At 42.2% G+C, this 21926-nt stretch overlaps 1 protein-coding gene across 1 annotated transcript in view; it reads left to right on the forward strand.

Moving 5' to 3' along the window:
- Positions 1-21926, forward strand: part of unc5a (unc-5 netrin receptor A) — a 124225-nt gene that overhangs the window by 73747 nt on the left and 28552 nt on the right. Inside the window, exons 3-6 of the mRNA XM_035669418.1 lie at positions 7644-7787; positions 9387-9490; positions 10702-10882; positions 21126-21290. Coding sequence (XP_035525311.1) covers positions 7644-7787; positions 9387-9490; positions 10702-10882; positions 21126-21290 — 594 coding nt within the window. The remainder of the gene's footprint in view (positions 1-7643; positions 7788-9386; positions 9491-10701; positions 10883-21125; positions 21291-21926) is intronic.

A 21926-nucleotide genomic window follows, 5' to 3' on the forward strand; every position in this document is an offset into this window, starting at 1 on the left:
GTGTGTGTGTGTGTGTGTGTGTACGCGCGTGTGTGTGTGTGTGTGTGTGTGTGTGCTATTAAGGAAAGGTTAGGCAAACTAATTATGGAAGGACAGTGTAAATAGAAAAATCCATAGCTGTGAATTAATGTCTATTTGATGTAAATAGTTGTGTGGTAGCTGGTGACCAGATACACGTGTGTAATATATAAATAGAAACCTAATTTTAACGTCTGGCATGTGACGTCTATGCTCAGTGACACGGAAAAGATATTCTGAAGTTTTGAGCAGCAATTCATTATCACGTTCCAAACCTGTGAACACCTGTGCAACTAAAAACACAATTTGAGCATCATTTATGTGTACTGCATGCTGCATTGTTGTGAAATCCTGTGCACACTTGGCCTGGTGTTGTGTCAGTGATAAATATGGCCGTGAAATTTCTTGCAGAGTGAAGATATCACTCTTCTGGGGGGGAATGCAAAGTGTGTACATCATTATTCTTTATTACTACTGAGCTTAAAATCGTGTCCTGTCACATTTTGCTTTGTACATCTGACGTCTGAGTAAATTGACTCTTTACTTTAGCGTTTGGTAAAGCACATTTTGAGATACCTTCTGCATGATTAAGCCATCTTTAGCACTTGGTTGAGTCTGTTAAGCCCCAAAGCATGCCCGGGGTGCGCTGCTGTTTTCAGAACCACACCTTTTCTGTTGGTGGCATGTCTCAATCTCCTGTTTATGGTTGAGGTTTCATCAGTTATAATATATTCTTTTTATTTTGTTTACTCTAAGATCTGACTTTTGAATAGTTTTGAAAAAACATCCCCTACTAATCTGTAGAGATGTCCATTAATTGTAAAAAATAGTATTGTTACCAATAATTTAAACTAATTACAATAATTCAAACAAAACTTTTAATACACAAAGTGTAGATTACTTTTTGTTGTTTTTATTTGACCAAATGTTTGTCATTGTTTTTATTTATCTTTAATGGTTATATGTAAATGATATGATTTTAGACAGTAATTTTGACCCTAAAGAAATAAAAACTAAAATACCTTTTTAATGGTAATTTTTACCATTTGTTGCAGGCTCGTAATTAGATACTTGATTTTTCTGTGTGGGAACACTTAAAGGGTTAAGGAGATTTGCTCTTCCACAGAAGCAGAATTTCAAAACAGTCCATGTCCATGACTTTCATTAGTGTTCCTTCTGTCCTGCACCATTTACTCTTCTCACTCTACCGTCGAGGCTCCACCTAAGTCTCCTTGGAGTGGCATTGGACTGAACTTAGCCGGATTGATTGGAGCACTACCTGATCGCCGGTTTGTCAGCCATGAATAATCTGTAACGACATTCAGAGCATCAGCAGGGGCCTTGCAGCGTGCATTCATTGTGGAAAATGGACAGCTCAATCAAAAGAGGCTCTTGAAAAGATGGTCATAACCGGAGGCAGAGCCTTGACCCAGAACGCTGTCCCACTGACTCGAGTTGCAACCTCACCATCATCCCTGAATGGGAGGCCTGACTACTGTATTCCCTGTGAACTCAGGGCTTCTGTTTTCACCCCCCTCCCTCTCCTGTTCTCATCTCTCTTGCTGTTTAATAGAGCCATACCTCACTCAGAAGGCCACGTTATCCTTGTTTGGAGACAAACGCTTATGGCACCACCTGCCATTCTCAGCTCTCCACGTAAGGTAGCATGGGCCACATATCACCGCACTGCTTTACATGGTAATGAAAGTCTAGAGACTTGATGATAAAGCAGTTATGCCCTTGGCTCTGTGACCTGGGGTTAACGTTGGATTATTTACACATAGAAATACTGTACAGGTTATTATGTACTTGTAATTTTAGACTGATTTCAACAGGTTGTTTAGCTCCAAAATGATGTTGTTACAGCCTTGCCTGGTGTCAGGATTTCTTTCATGTGGTAAAGGTAAAGTAATTGGTCCAAGGAAGAGCACATTGTTGATTCTTTGAAAAGAAGCTCTGGACACGAGTGGTGCTGGGGATGACACTGATGCCATCCGGTACAAAGAAGAACCACAGGAGGAAATGAAACACTTAGAGCATGCTTTTGACTGGTTGCCAGGATGTGCAGACAGTGCATTCTTAAAAGCGTTCATCTGTGATGTCTCCCCTCAACCATTGTGAACTCTCTCCCTTGAAATGGTGCAATCCCCTGATGTAGAGTCACCCAACCCTAATCCTCCTATATCCACTGATGAATCCCAGCCTCACACACAGTAGGGATGCCGCCTAATTGAATTTCCTTGGTTTCAATGAACACACACTCAGGACCTGCAAGTTCCAGTCCTTGCCTTTGATAAGCAAATGACCCCTATGGAATTGAGGTCACAGCCTGCGAAAACAAGAGTGAGAGAGAGAAAAATAAAGTCCCGCACTAGACAAGACCAATATCGACTCACCCAGGATTGAGTCCAATGATGTTTACCCTGTGTGTGTTGAGCCCCTGTTGGCTCAGGGGGAAATTCATTCTACCCCCAGGCCCCCCAGTACAAAGATGTCTGTGCTCTTGTCTCTCACAGTGTAACTTCGTCCCTTTTGTGAAGTGTTACTGTTATTTTTCACATCTGAATGGGGTGCAGTGCATGTGTAAATAAGCTTGTCTTTAGAATAACACAGCACAGTGTCCCAGTAGATCTAGTAATAGCTTGTATTGTACTTCATTGCCTGAAGACTTTGCAGAAAGCTCCATCATACAATGGTAAGGTCATTTCACTCATGAACTCAGCCACTCTGTCTCTTTTATTCCTTCCATTTCATCTGTTGAAACTCAGGAAGTCTTGAGGCAGAACAGTGTGTTTGCTTTGGTGTCTCTAAGGCCCTGTTTACACCTAGCATTAACATCCATCTTGGGTGATCACAAGTGGACAGCTCTAAGCATAGGTGTGAATGCACCGAAGATAGATTCAGGATGCATTGAGGTCCGATCGGTCAGACCACATTCAGCCGCATTCTTCTAGCAGTGTGCAAAGGTGTCCTGGGCCACACCGAAGAACCGCCCACTCAACTGATGTCTTCTGCCCTATGACTTCATATTAAAATATGAAACAACAAGGAGAAGCCACAACGAAAGGCAAAATGGATTTGTGTGGATGGAGTACACATGAAACAAGCTATCTGATTTCCATTCAGAGATGATTGCAATTTTCCACAGAGTCATTATAACAGAACCTGGATGATAACAAACTACACACTACTACACAAAGTCCGCCATGTTGTACTGCCACGCTTCTACAGTAGCAAAGGACAAACCAAACACTTGCTCTAGAACCTTTGGAGTTTTGCGACCATGGTAGTTTCTCCTTCACGCTTGTAAGGCTGAGCTGTATTCAGATGATTCCAGTCTGCAACTTCACTGCTAGATGCCACTGAATGTCTTTACACATTGTCTACTATTTATCCAGTCTTTAATTATTACTGCGCACTTAGAGCAGCAATCAGGGGATTGGAGACTTTTTTGCCCTGGGTGTTGCCTCCCAGGCAGCATAGCAATTACTCTATTTAATTGCTGGAGGTTGTTGGGACTGTATGCAGCCTGTCTGCAGGCTTTACTGAAAATGTGTTAAAACATTTTTTATGTTTTTATTAACGATTAATCGCCCCCAACAATATGCTAGAATTTCCCATCAATCAAAGGACAGGGGACAATGCTCTTTGTGCTTTAGATGAGAATACTACAGTCTCAACATTTTGCCAAGGATGGGGAACAATGCAATTCAATTTTTATTTGTATCTTGCCAAATCATAACAGAAGTCATCTCAGGTCACTTTTCATAAAAAGCAGGTCTAGACCGTACGCCTTATAAAATTGTCCTTGTTCTACAGGGGACTAAGAGGATTAAAATGGTAAGTAAGTGCATTAATAATGCAGCAAGTTACATATCAAATCTTTGTTTACGTTGTATAAAAGAAGCAGTTTACTTTACACAGCTTTCAATTTTGTAAGCACTTGTCCTCCCCACCTCTGTAACCAAACCTACACACTTGCATATCCCTTTAAGACCTGCAATAACAGGGGAGAAATCAATCCATCAGTCTGAACTGCTCCATGTAGCCCACCCAAACATTCACAACTGTGCTCCTGACACATAGCTCAACATACGTTTACTTTCACTTTACTTTGTCATGGAAGAGTGAACACATATTTTTATAGAGTGTATGATTTCAAATGTGTTACCAAAGAAATAACGAAGAATTAACCTGTAACTGCTGTCTGGCATCAATGTGTCAAAAACACTTACATATTTATTAACCCTTGCCAAATAGGGAGTGTCAAGCCGTATTTACTGTCAAAAGACAAAGTTGACTATTGGAATTGGTATGACTGTATAATGGCATATTCTGTGTGTGTGTGTGTGTGTGTGCAAGCATGCATGCAGTCCCACCTCATTTCAGTGCAATGTTACAAAGCTTGGAGATCTGTATTTTCCAAATATTATGGGTAAGTACAGCCGAGTAAGTTGCCCCATTGCACTCCAATAAAAAATAAACACACCAGGGGTTCTAGCTGTAAGCTCAGGATTCAGACAGTGTCAATCATATAATCACCCCTTAAAATTCACAGTAATTTCACTGAGGTTTTGGGATATGAGCTCATTTATAAATGGGCTGTAGATCTAACCGAAGGCTGGGGGAATTGTGTCATGTTTTAATTATCGTTTAACAGGAATGTTAAGTGCACGCTCAGTATCTTGCAGGAAAGGAAGTGTAAATTTCCTATCTCTCTTTTTAATTCCTAACACCTTGGAGGCAGCTGAGCATACTATTATAAATCGATATTGATGTAATTGAGTCATAAGTGTGTCAGTGCCCCGTTTCCAGAAAGGCACAGCTTTCCATGAATCAATAGTGTAGTTGTGGTATCAGTCATCTTTGAGCGATGCTCATAAAGTTTTGTTTTACTTGCAGCCATCCCAGTGGAATAGACTTTGGAAAACAACACTAAATAGCAGTCTGTCCAATCATTATTAACTGCTATAAAATTACAGTCCTATTTTGTTCACAAAGTGATGAGATTATTTTGTCCTACTTATTAATTGGAGTGAAATTGGACAGAGTGACTCACAGCAGTGTTACTGGAAGGTGTCAGACACAGAAAGCAGGTAATTATGGAGACAGGAAGAGATAAGGAAACAGAATGCAATTACCCTGGCAAGCAGAGCTTCAAATTGCTCCTCTTTGGATTTCTCACCTCAGGTTGCTATTGTTCATGCTTTCCATCTCCATACTGATCTTTATTCCTTTCACCCTGTAGCCTAAAGAAGAAGGAAGGTTTGCATTAATCAATTGAATTACTACTGTAAGTAGAGCTATGCAAAGCACACAGCTTATTGCCAAATTTCAAATGTATATTCAGATATATTTTTTCAAATCATTTTCATACGTAAATTGCTCCGTCTAAATCATGGCCGTCAAATGTTTCCAAGGCTGTTACAGTTTCTTAGAATTTAGTTTCATTTAACCTTCAGGTTAAGGGGAACGCTTCAGATTGATTTTCCCTCTTTGTCCTCCACACTGCACTACAGTATACTATTGTTGCTGTGTCCAGCAGCGTGCGATGCCTTTTATTTAAAGATTTTATTAATAACTAAAACGCAAGCACACACAAATAAAACAATATGAAACAATTAGCCCTTCTCTAAATCCCTCCCTGGCGTACAAGATATAAATTGCACATATCTGCATGTGCTGTAAGTAAAAGCGTAGATGTAACTAAGACTTAATTTCATTATTTTCTATCGATCCTGTGGCTGACTTTTTGAAAAGAGTAACTGCAAGTATCCACTGTCCTTGGATTGCATATGTAAATAATCTGAATGCTGTTTCTGTTGTATAAGGTACATGGAGTTTTTTTTACTTATTTAAAAGGAAAGGCAAATGCTGTCATGCCGCTGATTTGAAGGCAGAAGGAGGGCTTCGTCTGGTCCATTTGTTCATTCTCTGTAGTGCCCATTTTCTTACTTTAGCCATTTGTTTTAGCACTTAGGTGCTCTCAACCTGTGCCCCACACTCACTGCAGACACACAAACACATACACACACATATCTGACAGAAGAGCTGGAACTGAGAGAGAGAGGAAGAAGTAAGTAAATGAGAGTAAATTCCTCAATCCAGCCTTTCAAAAGGAATCCAACATTATTTTGACAGTTCTTGTGGGTGATTTATTAAAGCCAAAATGGACACACAAATATAACTTTTTCTCCTTTTTTATGAGTGAAGCATGTACACGAGCATGTTGGTGAAATCTTGCACACAGCACGGGGTGTTGTTGACGCTCAGAGTGGCGCCTCAGGGGTGGATTCACTGCACATGTAGTCACATTTACTGTGATCGCATATAGCAAAATCTGCCACATTTAGACACATAGGGGGGTCTGCCAGTGACCCTCATAGCTACTTATCACCGTGTGGTTACTGGCAATGAAGCCATACTTCTCATACAGGCCTCTACACTACCTCAATTTGCTTTAAAAAATCTCCCATTTTTGGTTTGATTAATACTCTGTATCAGTGCAAGTGTTTTATGTAATTGTTGTATAGGTTTGATGGCCTGATAGGTGCCACTTAGTCAAGCTTCAGTCAGCTTCAGTCTGGAGCTGGAAATGATCATTGCAGACGGATCAGGTGTGTGAGAGCAGTGTATGAGTGTCACAAAGAGCTTTTATGTAAATAGCAGTTGAAGAGCGGCTCTCCGTTGAGACTTAAATATACAGCACTGTATATGCTACTCTGTCAGTCTCTGGGACTGTAAAATGTTCTGTGTTCATATGAAAGGTTCAACACCTCTTTTTCTCCTGAAGACCCCACAGAGAAAAAGATGAGATGGAGAGAGGGAAGGGAAAGGGAAAACATGGCAATCTCTTCATCAGAGTGAAGAGAAAGTAGGACACATGGTGGGGATCAAGGTCATAGCTCAATATATATATAAAAAAAATACCCCTGGATTACAGGTCCCCAAATAAAATGTCAAAGGAAAATGAAATGAAAAAGTGATTCTCAAATATAAAAAAAGACAGGAGTCTGACAACACAGTGTTTGGACGATTTAGCAGAAAGGATTTCGTTCAATTATTGCTTTGTTTAGAAAAGGCGTGTCTTTACTTTCTTCTTGACAAGAAATAAAACTGATTTTTGCCCAGCATTACAGCAGCATCACTTATATCAACGCTTTTGTGGAAATGCTCCACAGATTTTGAATTTCCCACCCCTCCTTCTGGGGCTTAATAATAGAGAAGCAGGTCTGAGTATTTTTGTTTGTGGAGTGTTTGTTAAGCGCTTTCTTCTTCCATCCCAACTGTTGCTGTTTTAACGCCCTCCAAATTACACCAAGGATAGCTGTGAGGCTCTCTTCTCATTTTCCTCAGTTAACAAGCACTCTGTTTATATATGATTATGGTTCTCTGCTTGTTTATTCTGCCCAGCTTTTTTAAATTACTTTGCCGGTTTAGTTCAAGGTACAAAATGCACTAAAGGATTCAGTTCAGCTCGTTTGTTTTCCTTCTGTGGAGAAATATTTCTATTTATGGTCATTTCATTCTTCGCCTGCCGTCAAATGAGCTGATGGGGATAAACCTGAGCTCATTCGACTCCCCCGTTACCCATTTTGACAGTTATTTCTGTGTTTGCTTTGCAGCGCTGCCAGTCATGCAGGTGACAATTGACATAACCAGACAGCAGGTGGAGAAGATCTTCGGTCTCGATGAGTACTGGTGTCAGTGTGTCGCCTGGAGTACCACCGGAACCCAGAAGAGCCAAAAAGCGTACATCAGAATTGCTTGTAAGTGCACTTTAAAACGATAACTGTCACTACAAACGCTGCCTAACAAGGTGCTCACATATTGCATTTGTAATCAAAGGATATTGGCAAGATGTTTTTTTTTCTTCTGTTTTTGGTGGTTGGGGAGGGACTAACTTTCATTAAAGAATTAGCCCAGAGGCCGTTATGATGTGATGCATCACAGTGTATTACTGTGATTACAATTTAGTTAAATTATCTTCCTGCGATTCTACTTATACGAAGAAAATATCTGACCCTGGCAGGGAGAAACAGAGAGTAATGCATCTGCTTGAAGGCAGTCTTAAAAAAAAAAAGTAGAACACTAAATTTGAGTATTCATGAGCATATTTTTCACTGGATACAGTATATCAGCAATGATCCCTATGAAAGTAACTGGAATAAAAACAGATTTGAAATTTATTGCTGTGCAGCAATCATAAATCTGTCTGGGGAACACAGACACATCCCTCGCCGCAGCCTCAAAAGCTTTATTAGAAGAAGCCATTTTACATTTGAGTATTTTAAAGCATTCTGCCTATTAATTCCCACATAAATATGCATTATTCCAGACAGAGCCGAACGCAGCGCTGTCTCCAAACCACCAGACGTTTTGAAAACACACATTCATTATCCAGCCTTGTTTGAGAGCTCAACAAAGTCAGTTAGATGTAAGATAAGGACACACACACGCTTCAATAAGAATGTGCGTGTGTGCACACACCGGTTCACATTCACAATATTTACGTACACACACATACACGCTCATACATTTAAGCCTTCCAGGATTGTTATATCTTAAGTGTCCTCCAGTCTCATTGTATCGGCTTTAATTAAATTGAATGTCGTGAAACTCTCTGCTTGTCTTAACGTTTTCTCTCAGTATGATTGGTCAGGACAGGCTCAACATCTGTTTAAAGGAAGTCACCGGTGGCTCACAGCCGCACCCTCGGCCCCTCGCAACACAATAAGACGCGTTTTTGCTCGGAGTCAAAAACCTGGGGTGAACACATTAAATACGCCAACCTGCCAGCTATCAGCAGCTTGTCTAGCTCATCAGATACAAATAACCCTGTATAATTCACAGCCTGGGTTTATGGACAAATCTATAGCAGGAATTGGTGCAACAGTAAGAGTATTCAATGAGACGTAATGTGAAGCTCCATGCAGTCAGCCAGGCTTGCTGGAGCTCTTGTCCAGGCGCCTCAGGGCTATGTTTTCGTGTGGCTGCTCCAAGCCCTCATACAGATGGAAGCTGGAGGCTGGCGGATGCTGGAGAGAGGAGAGTGGGTGGGAGGGGAGGAGTGAGGGGTAATGCAATTGCTTTTGCTTGATGCCGGGCCCCTCTGGCAGCAGACAAGCATCTCTGAACCAGCCAGGCAGCCTGTAATAAGCAACATGGTTGGTGCCACCGATCCCTGTGTGGCTTAGGGGCCAACTGGAGTGCAACATGCTTGGAGAGGCCATGGGTGGACATTTCAAGAGTGGAAAATTTAGAAAACATCACCAGGCTTTATAGATAGAAATATTTAATTGAAACCTCACACGCTGTTACAAATACCCTAATTGGTTGTGCTTCTCCCCATATTTTTTTTCCCTCAGACCTGAGAAAGAACTTTGAGGAGGAGCCGCAGGGTAAAGAGGTGGCATTGGACCAGGAGGTGTTACTGCGCTGCCATCCCCCCGAGGGAGTGCCACAAGCCGAGGTGAGACACGGATACAGAAGATATTTATAGGCGCACATCTAGCATTCATTTACCCTTTCCTCACCAGGAGGACAAAGAGCAAAAAGTGGCTCAGGATGAGCTCCCCGGCATCTCTCTCTGCTCCACCAGGGAACAGACAACCCTGTACGGATAAATGACACTTCTAATTATTCCCCATTATTGATTTATTATCTCTCTTACATCTCTGAGCCGTATATCACATCGTCTCGTCACATCACTCAAGATAGGCTTGGAGGCTTCACTCTCCGTTTGGCATCTCTAAAGGCCTATCCATAATTAATGGGTCTATTTGCTTCACTCTCTTTCTATCTCATTCTCTATCTCTCTGCCATCTCTCCATGTGTCTCTCATACACTCTTGTTCTGCTCAACTCTCTCCCTCGCTTTGTCTCTCGGTGGTGTGTGTCTGTGTTTAAAGGACCAGACTGGGGCCAGCTGTTTCACCTCGTCTGCTGCATCCTCCCAGTCCCAGATAGGCACTAACTGCTCTAATAACAACACAAGAGGAGGTTAGGCCAGCCACTCAGACAGCCCAGAGACCAGGAGCAGCAGAGTAGCCAATCACAGCTCAACAGTGTAGGGACAGTTTGCAGAGAAATAGGAAGGAAGGTGCCAACTGCAGTTCAACAGAAAAGAACATCAGAGCAGAAGTCACCACGGGAGAAAACAGGGATAGCATACAAGAGGAAGAAAGCCCAATTATATGCGGCATCGCAACTAGCAGTAATGCCAACAACAATGTTGCTGTACCGTAGCTACTGTGGAGACGGCACGAGGTCAAGTGAGAGCAAAAAAACAAGCAAGCCAATCTGAGAGTACACCAAAAAGGGAATAACACCAGTTTTGGCTTTTGTGAGAGGGCACAGAAACTACACAAATCATGATCAGTTTCATTCACAGACCACCAATAGCTACAAAGATTTCCAGCAGCCACAAAATAAGAGATGCACTCCCCATGCAAAAACAGAATTACTTACTCACTTCAGTAGGGCTTATCAATATATTAACTCAATCTCAGTTTTGTATCATACCAAGCTACATCTGTTCTTCGTTTTGATTGCATCAGAAACAGAAATACCTCACTGCTTTTTCTGTCCATGTAAAAATCTCGAATCCACAGCATACCTTAGAGCTGAATGGCGGTTTTCTATTCAGCTGCAGAGAATTTTGATCACTGAAACATATTTTCAGGTGGAGTGGCAGAGAAACGAGGATGTTGTCAACCCAGTGAGCGACCCCAATTTTTTCATCACGGCTGACCACAATCTCGTCATCAAAAAAGCCCGGCTGGCGGACACAGGCAACTACACGTGTGTGGCCAAAAACATCGTCGCTCGCCGCAAAAGCACCTCTGCCACGGTCCTAGTCTATGGTAGGTGATAACTTCTTTCAACAGGTGTCAAAGCTGTATACACGGAGGCTAATGAGAGGTCTGGCCTCGGATGATCCCAAGCTACGAAATATACAAACATAAAAACAGCTCGAGTGAATCATGTTTTGCTTGCATGCTGCTTCTGTTATCCAACATTTCCACATTAACCTCTGCATGTTCTCTTGCATGGAAGGTACCTGGGTGCACGTCTTCTATCAGCTGGTTTATAATATAAGATTCACTGTAGTTTTAATAAAAATAATATGCTAAATATGCTACACATGTTACACTTATGTGGCACCTTGCATAAGTCAGCTTTATTTTTCAGCAAGCAATGAATTACACTATCATAAATAACTACTTAAAGAGATAGTAGTGTATCTGCACCTTAATTAGGACAACTTAAAATGTTACTGGCAGCCATTCGGCCAAAGCTGGCAGTCTCCAATCGCGGGGATGCCATCTTCCTCCTTCTCTGTAGTGGATCCAATATGAGAAGAGAAATTGAATTAACAGCAAACTGTAAATAATGACTTGGCTTGATAAGCAGATTGATCTTTATTAAAATGCAGAGAAACAGCATATTTTCTATCACAGAGGGTTCCTTGGGTACTGGCACTACTCAGGTTTTGCATACGTTGCAGCCTGACTTAATTCTCAGCTACATGGTACATGTACATGCAAACAGGATATGGAAATCATGTGGGAATGCATCATGAAAGCAACTTTATGCACATAAGAAATGTATAATCTGGCACAATGTCTGACACAGGGTCTGTTTTTGTTGAGGCTGCCAGATGATACTATGATGTGTTGTGAAGAGTTATTGTATATTATCTAATATGACAGAAGAGAAAACACACCATATGCCACAAATATACCGCACTGTGTAGAAGCATGCACGCCTCTCAGTTTTTGCATTGTTCTGCTATAAAATTATTTAACAATTAATTCATTTAAATGTTTTGTGTGAGATCTGTACAATAGATATAGATATATTTAATACATTATTAGAGTAGATTTAAAGAAAACATCAGGTTATTTTTATAGAGTTAGTAATTTTGAAATACATGAAACGCACTGTAAGTATTCATGTCCCTCCCGTAATCAGGGTGTCAGGGGGAATTATTTGATCAAAATTTAATATGTGATGCAGTTCTCATTTTCAGCTTGTAACTACTTGAATATTAATTTCCACTTAAGAATGCAGTTACTCTGCTATTTCAGCTAACAAAAGCTCAATGGAATTTAGGGTCGTAGGATGAATTCAGCTAAAGAAAACATGAGCATAGTGAGGAAAGTGAGGGTCATTTATGGATGGCTTTGGAGCCTTTATGTGTCAAGGATAAAATGTTTTCTCTACCATATCCAAACATACACATTAGACCGATGAACTAGAGTGAGAAAACTCATGCATGTTTCTACTTAGTTTATAATTGTAAGTTATCAAATCAATATTTAACAATAAAAAAGGACGAGACTAACAGAGATTATTGTATTTTAGATAAAACACTTAAAGTAATGTCCTTTTTAGGCCAATTTTGTAATCAAACAAACTGAAGAAGTTTCAAACTTTTAAATAGTGCTCTTTCTCTAATGTGGTTGATAATTGAGGCATGTGCACCTTCAGGGTCAATGGTTTCAAATGAAATCTGTTCATTTGGAGCATGCAGTCAAAACACACATTATCACTCCTCCAAACCTCCAGCATAAAAAAAATAAAAACACATTCTTAACTGTTGATTATAATTGATTAGCTTGTTGTTGAAAGACGTGAAATGACTGTGGAGGCAAGAGTGCTCGCACTGTAATTGTTTTTTTTATTTTTCTTTTGTCAAACAATAGTTCTTACTCTTAGACCTGAAAAATTTGGAACAAATTGCTGGGGTGCTTGCATGTGCAATTTTATTTCTTCATCACTCTGTGCTTGACAAGATGACAAATGTATTACCATTGCTGTATTAATTGAGGTTAAATTCCAATCGAAGTGCTCTTGCTCCAAAAATTACCTGTTACTGCTGTTTACTTGTGTTGTTCAGTAGCAGAAAAAGTAAAACGTACCTACTTCATCTGTTACCTGAGAGCATCACAGTCCACCATACTAGATGATCTAGCTAGCTGTAGAAAGTCATAATAATGGCTACTTTTCAAAGCAGGTTCAACAGGGGGCCAGAGATGCATTTTAAAAAGGCCTGGCTGGTGTGACTGCACTCTGTGCTAAGAGGTAATCAGGGGCCGAGTTGCCTGGCAATTTACCTCGCAGTGGCGGGCAATCAATCGCATAGAGAGGGCAAGGAAATGATTCAGCCACGACAAGCACAGAAGTACAGGCTTAAGCACAGAGTTAGGGGGAAATTAGGAAGGGAGTATGTACAGAGAAAGAACGACGGTGCTATTCAAGTCAATAAATCAGGAATCTTGGTATCTTGTAAGCTGAGGCAAACACAGGAGATACAGGAAGGAGCTGATTAGAATCAAACCAGCGTGATTTGATGTAAACACCTGCCATGATTGAGCGATATAGCAACAATTATGTGCCAATAGACGGTTAAGGTTCAGAACATGGGCACTGGGTACTGCAAGTATCTGTAATAATAGGAATTCAATGTGCAGAGTTTCTGAACTGCCTGAACTTTCCAGTTTCAAATATAAAAGAAGAATAAATTAAACAGGGTTGTTCTCTACAATTGAAAGAAAACTTGAGTTTGATGTGTAATGGTGTGAAATCAGTGGTGGATTAGTGAAGGACATAATCTAAATTACTGGAACAGCCACGATATATTTATTTTTCAGTAGTCTCTTGGCATTTCCAAGGAGTAGGTGTTGTTTTTTAATGCATTTATGACCATTAGCATTTTGCTTTAAACGGCATTTCTTTACAGTGATTATATTCTGAGTGTATTATGAGTGTTTTGTATAATGTCTTGCATTACCTTGGTGTTTTTTTAAAATGGAGGCATATTTAAAATGTCCACTAGTTATTTTGCAGCAACTGTGCCTTCCTCACTAATAAGGTCAAAGATGGCAAGCTGACAAGTTATTTTCTGCTCCCTGTTGAAGCCATTTTGTTTTCACTGCAGTTGGGTGTAATTCCAACTTGGACACAGGAAGCAGCCCCCTTTGCTCTTCCATTAGTTCACCTTGCAGTGCTGAACCAAAGAGTGTAAAAGCAGTCACGATTATTCTAGCACAACACACATCTTTTCCGTAGTGCATGTCGGGTAATCCTGGCTGCTCTGTCCCTTCATCCATCCATCCCTCCCTCCCTCCAACCTTCCCCCTCCCTCACCCCTCCATCCCCCACTGGTGCTGGCCTGACAGTCAACGGCGGCTGGTCCACGTGGACCACCTGGTCGTCCTGCAGTGCCGTGTGTGGGCGTGGCTGGCAGAAGAGGAGTCGGAGCTGCACCAATCCTACGCCACTGAATGGAGGCACATCCTGTGAGGGGCAGAACGTCCAGAAAAGTGCCTGCGTGGCCACCTGTCCAGGTAACTCCCAGGCAACCCTGTTTGTCCTGTGGTGCTTGGCTTCCTGTGGCTTCCTTTTTGCATTTTTTTGCATCTAGAAGTCATCAATTCATCTTTATTTTGGCTGCCTTTTGTACCAGCACCCAGGTCTTTTCTTAGATGTCAGTGCTTCTGTTGTTTCCTGCAATTAGACTGCTTACACAGCAATGTCAGAGCCTATTAGTCTTCACAGTAAGACCTCATCCTGAATGTGATTTATTATTATCACTCTTTGTTCACATATCTCTTTATCTTCTGCGCTGTTGGCAGACCCTGCTTTTATTTCAGACACCTGTCTGCTTTAAGAGACATGGTCCCAGCCATGGTGTTGTGTCAGACCAGCTAGTACATTTGTTATTGTATGCTGCTCAAGCTATATAGTAAATATGGGCAATAAAAAGCTGAGTTATGGCAGCCTGTGTGCCACGTTTACGTGTGAGTAGTTGAGGGCGTTTCATTTGCCTGCCTGTTCTCCCTTGTGAGAGCGTTGGAGAGGCAGAGAGTGTCCTGCCTGATACTGAGCAACACATATCGATCTCTGGTAGCCTGAGATGGAAGTCAAGCTGCTTCATTTGCAGTCCCACATTAGCCCCCTGACAGAGGGAGAGATAGCAACGGAGAGAGAGAACAGGATGGGAAAAAGGAGGTGTAAGGTGAAAGCAGGGATAGAGACAGATGGAATCAGATACAGTGTAAGGAAGGCAGGAAGGCAGGAACAAAGCTGAGAGTGAGAGAGAGGGAGAGAGGGAGATGAGGAAAACTGAGAAAGAGGTAGAGGAAGCCTAAGTGTGTGCGAGACCTGGCTGTTTGGCTGCCAGCAGATCAGTCTGTGGACATATGGCAGGGGCTCTGCAGCCGTGCTGACCGCAGGAGAAATCTCCCACGCTCGGTAAATAGCAGAGAGGGAAATCTAACACCTCTGGCAGTGGCAGATTCTCCCTGCCTAAAACAGAGGTTATCTTCCTCAGTGAATCAGGGAGTTGTGTTACACATCTCCCATGTAAAGACATCACTAGATGTCAAGCGTGAGTGTAAGTAACATGGCCCGCCGGAATACAGCACGAGGAGGAAGACAAAGGAAACACAGAAATGGATGACGCTCCATCAGGACCCTATCTGGATGGATTTGGGATTATTAGCACTGGGGCAATGAGTAATGGAATTAGAGGGGTGTCCAGGGATGCTTGACATTCCCCCATAGCAAAGCAGGATACTGACCTCCATGAGCTTAAAGAGATTAATGTCAGTCCAAGCTGCTATTGTTAGAGCAGACCCCGCCCTCCTCTCTCTTTCTCTTGCCCCACAAGGAGAAAGTGTGTAATTTCAACTCTTAGGGTGCTGTGACAGAAATTGCATTGTGCCCCGTAAACACAGTTTGCAGAGACTTTAGGAGAGAAAGAACTTTTTTTTTCTCTTGATGAGAGACGCTACAGCGACGTGACCCCATTCACACCTCTATCAGTCCTGTGGTTCGGCAACAGAGCATAGTCTCTGCCTCCTTTTCTCACTCGTTACCTGTCTCAGACAGAACATCAGTGGCGCAGACAGCCCCAGCTGTCGGACCCCAGAGAGGGTCCCCCTCAAGGCCGAAGTTCACCACGCCAGAGCCTGGGGATTATGGGCTGTTGTTTCCGATCACAAGTGGCACCGCAGCTCTGTTGTGTACTCACAGACATGCCTCTGAAGCCCCCCAAGATAAACTGTCTGCTCCCATCATTTGTCACCCAACACACAAACAGCCCAGCAAAGACAACTCCCAAATACATCTGAATCCTTACTTTGATTCATCAAACACATGATTAACGCATGTATGAATCATCAGCCTGAATAAATGAATAGACGCTTTCATACAAGAGTCATGTTCAGCAAGAGGGAGCAGATGAGGCCAGCCTGGCAGAGAGCATCCTTACATACTGGTTAACAACTGTAATTGTCACTGTGCCTATAGCCTTCGCAGGTCTAATCCACTAGATGCACAGCAGAGGTGATTTCAGCTTTTTTCTGAAGAAAAAGACTTGAGAAGAATGAATTATATGGGGAGCTGTAATGCTGCAGATAGACATCATGTTATTTATTTAGACACGGCTGACATTTGGATTCCGAAGCAGTCTTCTTTATTTTTTAAGTCAGCCTTGAGAGGCATTTCTCCTCTACAGTGCCTTTTGTTTTTGAGCTGCATTTTAAAAATTGTATGATTTTAATGCTGGTCTTGTTTCAAGTGTTCATTAATTATCTAGACTAAGATTCTTTGTTCATTACTATCTCTCTTGTGCATTTAAGTCACAGCAATGGGTCTTTGAAATGGGTTACAAAAAATATATATTTTTATTTTTCAGCTGCTTATTCGTGTAAGTTGCAGTCTGTTTCTGTTTTGTCTAAAACACACAATTGACCTTACAGATTTGCTGTACTCCTCCTCTAGGGAGAAAGAGATGCTGTCAGCTGAATGAATTTTTCACTGGAAACAAATCAATTTAAATTTGGAACCAACAACATTTTAATGCTATAATTTGTCCCTGCATTGCCCAGCTAAGTCTATATATATATTTCTTGTTGAAATGCCGATGGCCATGTGTTGTTCTGCATTTAAAAATTAGCATCGTTCCTTCAGAGCAGTGCTTAGCTACACCCTCAGAGGCATATTTTTGTACACATACTTCATATGGCCTTCCATAGACTGACACCATCTACAGCGGCCTGTTCAGTAACAGAGCTCTCCACATGTCTGTTCACAATGACTCTTGTATCTAAATGTGAGCTCCCACCTCTCATCTGGAAAGTGTGAAGCTAGAGAGGCTCATCTGTATTTTTGTCTAAGTCTCCAAAGTGTTTAATGAGAGTTGGCGGAGGCCTGTGTGGCAGATCAGATGGGCTCCATGCTGTGAGAGACACAGGGAGCTGTGGAGGAGGAGGAGGAGGAGGAGGAGGCTGAGGCTAAAGCCTAAGGCTCAGAGCAGAGCAGATCAACACTTGAGACAGCCAGTAGCCAAACTATGCAAGAGCTTATCTCCATTTCTTTCTTTCCTCTCTCTGCCTTCTCCTTTTCTTTTGTCTCCATCTCTTCATATCCCGCTGTATTCCGCATAAATCTGCAGTCCATCCCTCACCCTTTCATTGACTCTGCCCCAGCACAAGCACAAGCTTGTCGAGTTGTAGTCGGAGCCAACAGTCATGGCAAAATGTCAGATCACGCCAGCATTTCCAACAAAGACAAGCAACCTGTGCCAACAGCAAATAGTTATTCCCCAGTTTTGGAAGTGACACCTGCCCAACACAAATGAGTGGAACTGTTGCTGATGTGTTAGAGAAGAGCAAACAACCTGAAGAGATTTCTAACTAGTGTGAATTATTTAAATATTGTACTGATCCCTCAGGCTTGCCAGAGGAGTCATGAGAATTCTAGTAGATAGAAAATAAACAGACTCTGGGCTGGTGTATTTGTGCACGCGTACTTGTAAGCGTGTACGTGTCGTACACATGCAAGTTAGCACCCATATGTCTACTGTCTGCACTGCAGGCAAATGTCTAATTCTACTTTGGAAGTAAGCATTTGTGTCTCTTTGGGTATTATCAGAGATTTTTCTGGAGACTCCATATTTTATCCAAGGAATAAATAAAGGCTGTGGCTAATAAATGTGACAGAAAAACACATTAGTTCACTGCGAAAAGACAGTGGCCATCTGGTGACAGCCTTGCATCAGCGCTGTTTTTAATCATTCTGTGCCATTTGTTTTGGCTCACCCTCTTCATATGTCATTCTGTCTCATTTCGGTTTGTTCTAGTGGTTTATTTAACATAGGGGAGTAGACTCGGCTTTGTTGTGCTGTTATCTATATTACAACCACTAAGAAAAACCTGATTTGTAACTATATAAAATGTGTCTGATATACAGAGCAAGGTTTAGTTATTAATCTCGGTTGCATCACCCACGTCTGTGGCTGAACTATCAACCCCCTGCCATGTGTCTGTGGTTTTCTGTTAAAAATTTTTTCAATCAGCCTTTGAACACTGGGATAAAGGGTGGTTGCTGTGCACACATGTGTGTTGACAGGACAGTGGGAGCAGAGGGGAGACCTGCTGGTCTCAGTGGTACTTGTCTACCTCCTCGTGTTCCCCTCAAGGACACGGAAACCATAGGTGTCCGATGATCTCAGACTGTGTTCGTCAGCAGCCATTGTCATTTTGAACAGCAAAGCCTCAAACAGGCCCTCCTACCGACGTGTAAAGAATGGTCGGGTTCCTTTTGCTTCTCCCCTTGACAACATGTCCAAATGGGGGCTTGCCACTGGGCCATTGTATTACTGTCCCTCCTCAGAGACCTGCCTGACCCAAAACCTGTGGTGCTGCATGATTGAAAATCAGCTGTGGTGCCTTTTGCAATAGCACTAACAATCTCTTTCTGGGGATTTGATAAGGAAAACTGCAGCTGTGGATAACAAATTCCTTATGTGGATTATAAAAAAGTAAAAGGATGAGGTTTGGTTTGGATTTCCACGTTGAATCTGAAAAAAAGGAAATCAAGGGAAGTGTCAATTGTCTTCCTTCACTGCATTTATTGTGTAACCACTTACTGTCTTTTCACTTCTTCTTATGCTGTCCAAACATTTCTTTGGTGTCTGCTCCTGTGGAAAGCTGCTTCTGTTTCTGAAATATTTGCAACGTGTTCAGAGCCAGACAGGCCATCAAGAACTGTTTATGCTTCTCCATCTTTCTTTGATTTTCCTCAGCCTCGGGTTGCAGTGCTCCCGTCTCATCCACATTCTCATGAGCATAACCCTGTTTTCCACTCCAATCTCCTTGTTTGAAAATGTTATTTGCATGGCCATTAGTCTTGCTTTGTGGTGGAAAAGAGAAGTAGAATTTCATCACCTCATCAGGGCAGATGTTGATCTCATCTCGTTATTTCACAGTGGTGTGGATAAACTGAGGGGTGACATAATATATTCATTAGGATGTAATTCGCTATTCAATCATTCTCATTCCCAGCCTGGATAATCAGCCCACTGGCCCACGGATGGGTCCACTCAATGCCAAACAAGGACAATTATCTGATTGGTTCTGCTCTCTCTGCCAAATGGATCTGACTGCAAAGAGGCCCGAGCTGTGTCAGCATCCCAACACACACGCACGCACACACACACACATACACACAATAACACTCTCACATTCTCTAGCAATCGTTCGAGGACACACACGGGCAAACTTGCAGATTTGTGTGAGACCAGGGTCTAATTCACACACCTGTGCCTCTGGCCTAATACGCTCACAGTGCCTTTTAGCTGCTTTTCCAATTGAGTACTCACTCTCAAACCAAATAACATCATTACTTGGTACAGTTATGCAATAATAGGTATCCCACCTTGAGTAACATCTCACTTATGTTTTATTAACCAAAGCCTCTGACCTGCAGCGGGTCAGATTCTCTTGGGGTCATGGCCCTTGCACTCTTTATTGCTAGGATTAATGAGCACTAAGGTTTCCTTGCCCTTAGGTCAGTCAGGAGGAGGGTTACTGCTGTCACAGAGGTGTGCTTGTTCTGTGTGTGTGTGTGTGTGTCCATGTGTGCAGCTCTAGTGATTCTTGTCTGGTCCCCTTCACCCTTACATTTGGGAGAGAGAGAGCGAGACGGTGGCGTTTTTCTCCCATGAGAGCTCATTATTGCTCTTTTTCCCATTAGCCCTATGGTAACCTTCCCCGGGCCTGGCGCTGTGTCACTGTCAATATCACTCCCAGTCGCCGCCCCAACCCGGCCACAATGCCAAATTACCCCCACCTTTGCAAAATGGCCTTTCCTCTCTGCGTGTGGTAAAGCTGCTTAGATTTCTTACAGCAGGGCCCTCTCAGAACTATTACCAGCCCATTTCCATTTGTTTCATTTTGCTCGTGCTGATGGTGGTGTGTGTTTGAAGTCATGGTAGACAGAAAGAGCTGCAGGTATAATATACAGTAATGTTCAGAGTAATACCACCTGTACTGTGTTGCATTCAAATTCACTGCAGGTAATGCTCATGTTGCTATAGTAACAGCTTGTTTTGACAAAAAAAATCAAACCAAAGCAGATTTGTTCCTTCCCACAATAGTCTTTTTTTTTTTTAGGCAAATTTTTTAACTAGAGATATTTGCTTGTGCGTGTATGTACAGTAGACTGAAGGGCCAATTTCTCAGGGGTGAAATTCTTCTCCCTGTACAGATTTAGTTTGTTGACAGCTGGGTCTACCAGTCCAAAGCACCCTCATACCATTGGGGTTTAGCTTAGTTGCATCTGATTTCCATGTTGAAAATAAACAAAGAAAGCAGAATAGAGACAATATGGCTCTCCTCAGCAGTTTCACACGCTTTGGTCTCCCTGTGCATCTGCTGGATTTGAGTGTGTGCGAGTGGATTTGCATGTCTTTCTAATGCTTTCCCTACCAGGTTTCCATTTTAGAGCGAGTGGATTTGCACAGGATGGCAACAGAGTATTCTACCAGTTGTTCTCATCTGACACGCAAATACACCACTGCTTTTACACACATCTGAACTTCACCATGTAGAGCTTTAACATTTCAATGTTTGTAAAATAAATAATAAAAAGAAATAGAGTTATAGCTTGTTTTATTTACATTATTCGGCATGTTTTCCGATCAATACTTTTTCCTGTGTTGAAGTGTTTGAAGTGAATCGTTTTGAGTTTTTGCTGCTGTGTGTGTGTATGTTCGTGCTCACCCTTGCGTATTTTTATTATGTGTGTTTGCAGTTGACGGAGGCTGGAGTGAGTGGAGCAAGTGGTCGGCGTGCGGCGCAGACTGTTCGATGTGGAGGAGCAGGGAGTGCACCCAGCCTTCACCTGGCACAGGGGGCAAAGACTGCCAGGGGCTCGACCTCCAGTCTCTCAACTGTACCAGCGAGCAGTGCCCACAGAGTGAGTGCACTACCACCCACATACTGCCAACCAAACTGTTCAACTCAGAACAATAGAAATAGATGCAGTAGAACAAGTTATTTTTAACCACTCTTCTGGAAAAGGATCAGTAGAATGCAGTTTAGTTACATATTTGCTTAACGGAGCTGATGAGCAGCAGATGAACATTTTGAAATCAATAAATGTGCTTATAATAACATTTGAGAGCTGTAGCTAGAGAAAACATGAAGCGTGACACTCTCAAGGCCAGGACCTCCATCAAACAGAACAACAAGAAGATCACAAACAATACATGGAGAACAGGTGTACAGCATTAGCATCAATTAGCCCCTGCACAAAGGCAGGTAGAGAGGAAGGGGAGGGAAGGCTTTTCCCTTCATGCTTTTTACTTTTGACTACAGTTTCCACTTCGACAAGTAGCCTGAGTGTCCTTCTCCTCTTTTTATCAGATCAAATAAACATTTTATGCCTCCTTATGGCATCAGCTTCCTGTGATAGATGTTGAGTATATCTTAGAATATGGTTCATAAAGGAAAGACGTCAATCCCATAAGACACTGACTGACTCTGCGGACCATTACTGGCCTGTCCCCAGCTGCGTGACCTTTTTAGACAATCGTTTCTAATAAATGCTGCT

The sequence above is a fragment of the Morone saxatilis genome, unplaced genomic scaffold (assembly GCF_004916995.1).
Source record: "Morone saxatilis isolate NCDOM2014 unplaced genomic scaffold, NCSU_SB_2.0 Contig22, whole genome shotgun sequence".
Classification (NCBI taxonomy): domain Eukaryota; kingdom Metazoa; phylum Chordata; class Actinopteri; family Moronidae; genus Morone; species Morone saxatilis.